Source organism: Pinus tabuliformis, chromosome Q, assembly GCF_031772625.1.
Source record: "Pinus tabuliformis cultivar Carrire ecotype Pingquan chromosome Q, CPIR1, whole genome shotgun sequence".
Taxonomy (NCBI): domain Eukaryota; kingdom Viridiplantae; phylum Streptophyta; class Pinopsida; order Pinales; family Pinaceae; genus Pinus; species Pinus tabuliformis.
In genome coordinates this window covers 147,056,519-147,060,765 of record NC_142296.1, presented here as the reverse complement: position 1 = coordinate 147,060,765, position 4,247 = coordinate 147,056,519, and the positions used below count along the sequence as shown (strand labels likewise).

The following is a 4,247-nucleotide window of genomic DNA, read 5'->3' as shown; positions in this document are numbered from 1 at the left end:
TCTACATACCATATATCATTTTTTTTTTCTTGTGCTACATTACAAGCTAAAAACATCCTATCATGGTTCTAATTTTCTTTTGTGAAATTTACACTTGGGTTGTTACTAATGTCATATTGCTTCTTTCTCCATTCATTTTCATAATGACCATACTTCTTACAGTAATGACATTGAACTTGAGGTTTATCATACCTCTGACCTTGTGCTTGATTTTGGCTTGGGCCTTGACTTGGATTTTGATTGCTGCCCCTTCCACTTGAGCTTGAGGGGATGCTTCTTCCACCTCTATGTGGGCTTCCTCCTCTTCCTCTAGTATATGATCTTGCTCTGCCTCAACCTTGACCAAAGGAGACTTGTGGCTTGAATGCATGCTCCAATGAGGAGTTTGTTGCTCTATTCAGTCTATGTTCATGAGAAATTAGTGATGCATGAAGCTCATCCACTGAGAATTGTGAGAGATCCTTTGTCTCTTTTATGGCCACAACAATGGCATCAAACCTTGCTAGCAAACTTCTCAAAACTTTCTCAACTATTCTTATTTATTTGAGTGTCTCACCATGAGCCCTGATTTAAGTAACCAACCCACTTACATATGTAAAAAACGAGTCTACATTCTCAAACTCTTTCATACAAAGTGTTTCAAAATCTCTTCTCAACATTTGTAGTTTTGTTGTCTTGACTTTTGCCATGCCTTGGTAGGGTGTCTGGAGGCTGTCCCATGCTTGCTTGGACTTTGTTGTTGTTGCAACCCTTGGGAAAATACTTTCATGAACTGCTTCGAAAATATAGAACACGGCTTTTCAATCCTTCTTCTTGTTGTCCCTCAAGAGATCTCTTTCTGCTTGAGACAAGGCACTGTGCTGGTCCTTGAAAACCATTGTCCACCAAATTCCAAATGTCTTGAGACGAAAACAAGGCCTTCATTGTAATAGCCCAATAGTCATAAATTTTGCCATTAAACTGAGGTATATGAGGATTAGTGAAGCTTGTGCTTGATGTTGCCTTTTCTCAGTGTAAAAAAAAAACTTTATACCTACTGGTAAATTCGCTCCAAAGAAAAAAACGTTTTGTCCTCAAAACAAATTTTAATTGCTTGTTCCAGGTAGACCATAGCGTAAAGCCATCTGTGTTAGGGACCTTAGATTCTTCACGCTCCCAAGTTTCAACAAGCAAAATAGTATCAAAAGGAAATGGAAAATATTTAGCTATCCAAATGACCTGACCTGTGCAATATTAGAATATCATAGATAATAAAGCTTACCTATACCATTCTCATCAACTACTAAATAAAAGGGATAGCTCTGGCTGGCTCATAATTTTTATTCTATTCTCACCATTATTTCAAGTGGACTTATCCAAAATGGAAAAAGAAGTAAGACATAAATAATATAGACATTAAAAAAAAAATTTAGATAGATAAAAAAAAATAATAATAGTTATATATATAAAATCCACATCATCCTCCCCATATTTATTTTCTTCATCGTGCAAGAGCATCATAAAATACTATGAAATTTATTTAAAAAATAAATATTTAAATTTAATTATTTATAAATTTATAACATGAAACTTACTAAATATTTATTTATTTAAATTTAATTATAATATCAAAATCACTAAACTTTATTTATTTAAATAATACAAAAAAATAAACATTTACGTAGGAAACCATTAATTATAATATATTTTGTTTAATTTTATTTTGTCTTAACGTGCATGGTGAGTTGACATTGACATTAACATTTACATTAAGAATAATAAATATCACCGCCACTTTGACTTAAACCTCACAACTTACTTTAACACGAGAAGAAAATGTAGGTGGTGTTAATATTATAACTTTATAATAGCATGTACGGTTAGATAGAGTCTCGTCCATTTAATATATAGCTTGGTAGATTCGATCGGGTGTTGTCCGTTTGCAATTACTCTGAAAAATGAAGAGCATATAAAACAGACCTTGCCTTAGACTCTGACCCAGCAAGAAGCGTGTCCAAATGGCGTCAATAGCTGCCGAAAACTCAGAATCCATTATGAAGATTTTGAATGAGGATGAATGGCTTCTGGGCATGGAGCTCGCAGATTTCTCATGCCTTCCCATGGCGATGACTGCAGCCATCGAACTCGATGTTCTGCAAATCATTGCAAATGCCGGCAATGGCGTCCAACTCTCGCCCACACAAATCGTTGCCCATATTCCAACCACGAACCCCGACGCCGCCATTACTCTTGATCGGATCCTCAGAGTGCTCGCCTGCCATTCAGTTATGAGCTGTTCTGTGACCACGAACGAGAACGGGAAGGGCGAGAGGTTCTATGGTCTCACTCCTCTCTGTAAATATCTTGTCAAGAACCGGGATGGAGTCTCTCTGGCTCCATTTTTCTTGATGAGTAAGCCGTTGACGGAGTCCTGGCATTATCTGAAGGACGCTGTGCTTGAAGGCTCTCAGCCATTCACGAAAGCCCATGGAATGAATGCGTTCGACTACGCCGCCATCGACCCAAGATTCAACACGCTTTTCAACAGGGCAATGTCTGAGCATTCTACCATGTTGATGAACAAGATTCTGGATACTTACGAGGGTTTCAAGGAGGTTCAGGAATTGGTGGATGTGGCAGGAGGAGTTGGATCGACTCTCAATCTAATAGTGTCTAGGTATCCCCACATCTCAGCAATCAACTTCGACATGCCCCATGTGGTGGCCGATGCTCCTCACTATCCAGGTCAAACCGAATCCCCATTTTTCAACCATTGAAAAACATGATTAGAATGTAATAGAATCTAAATATGGTTAATGTGTGTTTCTTCAGCTGTGAAACACGTGGGAGGAGACATGTTTAATGTGCATATTTAATGCGCTTGAGATCTAGCCACCTGCAACGCGCGCCGTGATGACTGATAGTCATCACGGCGCGCGTTGGGCTATCGGACGTGCATTAAATATGCAGTAGGATTGGAAATAGGATCCGCCTGTTTAATAGCGTACCGAGTGGCCAAGCTATCTTTATGAAGGTATGGCGGCTATGACTTTCGATTGTTGGGTAGTTTTAATTATATTGGTTGAATGATTATATATCTATTCATTATTTTTTTCAGTGGATTCTGCATGATTGGAGTGACGACGATTGCGTAAAGCTTTTGAGGAATTGCCACAGGGCATTGCCAGAGAAAGGGAAGGTGATTGTGGTGGACACCATTCTCCCAGTGGCTGCAGAGACATCTCCGTATGCTCGACAGGCATTTCATTCAGATTTAGTGATGTTGGCATACTGTCCGGGGGGCAAGGAGCGGACTGAGCAAGAATTTCAAGAGTTGGGCCGTGCGGCAGGATTCGTAGGAGGTGTTAAGCCCATTTGCTGTGTCAATGGATCGTGGGTAATGGAGTTCCACAAGTAACTTTGATATGATTCCATCGCACTTTCATTATCTCCATCAAGTTTGACCAAATCTTCAATTTGAAGAGAAAATAAAATCTCATAAATAGCTCAGTGAAACTTTCACCTGTTTTATTGTGCACGGATAAAAATGATTTTATTATCCGTTACCAGTGAATAAAAATTATGATAATATAGAAAATACCTCTCTCACTATGTTTAAAGTTGAGCTAGTTACTATATTTTAGTAGATTGTTATGATGCTTGAGCTGTGCTTTTCAAAAGGTTTGGAAAAAATTTCTATTCTTATGGGTTGTTATTATATTTTCATAAATTATTATGATGTGTTATAAAAATAAGTGATTTATTAGTTTTTATAGTATTTGTTTTTTTTAATCTCATAAAAAAACAATATTTAGAAAAAATATTCATTAATATTAATATCAATCTAGTTGGATTAGTTATAATATTTCATTTAATATAAAAATTATTAAAGATTTTCATGGGCATTTTAAAATTCTCTCTCAAGCTTGTGAAATTTACTAAATTCAAAATAATAATAATAATTAGTTTTGATTTTCATAGTCACCTTAAATTTTTTCTCAACTTTCTTAAACTTTTAAAATTTACTGAACTCAAAATAATAATAATTAAATTTGAAAAAAATAAATGATTTTTTTTTTGTAAACTCAAAGTAATAATAATTAAATTAAAAAAAAAAAAAATCATTTTCTACTTTCTATATTAATAATAGTTTTGAAAATATGCAACCTTGAAATTTTAATTTTAATTTAAAAAACCCAAAAACTCTCGCTAAACTATAACTTTAAAATTGAAAATAGAACTTCCTCTTATCCATTCGCTTTTGTAAA

The 4,247-nt window shown here is 35.6% G+C and overlaps 1 protein-coding gene across 1 annotated transcript; it reads left to right on the top strand.

Moving 5' to 3' along the window:
* The first annotated feature begins 1,997 nt into the window (after window positions 1–1,997).
* LOC149218676 (caffeic acid 3-O-methyltransferase-like) lies at window positions 1,998–3,522 on the top strand. Its single transcript, XM_089382446.1, has 4 exons — window positions 1,998–2,724; window positions 2,812–2,845; window positions 2,983–3,013; window positions 3,098–3,522. Exons 1-4 carry the CDS (start codon window positions 1,998–2,000, stop codon window positions 3,395–3,397), a joined length of 1,092 nt encoding a protein of 363 aa, XP_089238572.1. The 3' UTR covers window positions 3,398–3,522.
* The last annotated feature ends 725 nt before the right edge of the window (window positions 3,523–4,247 follow it).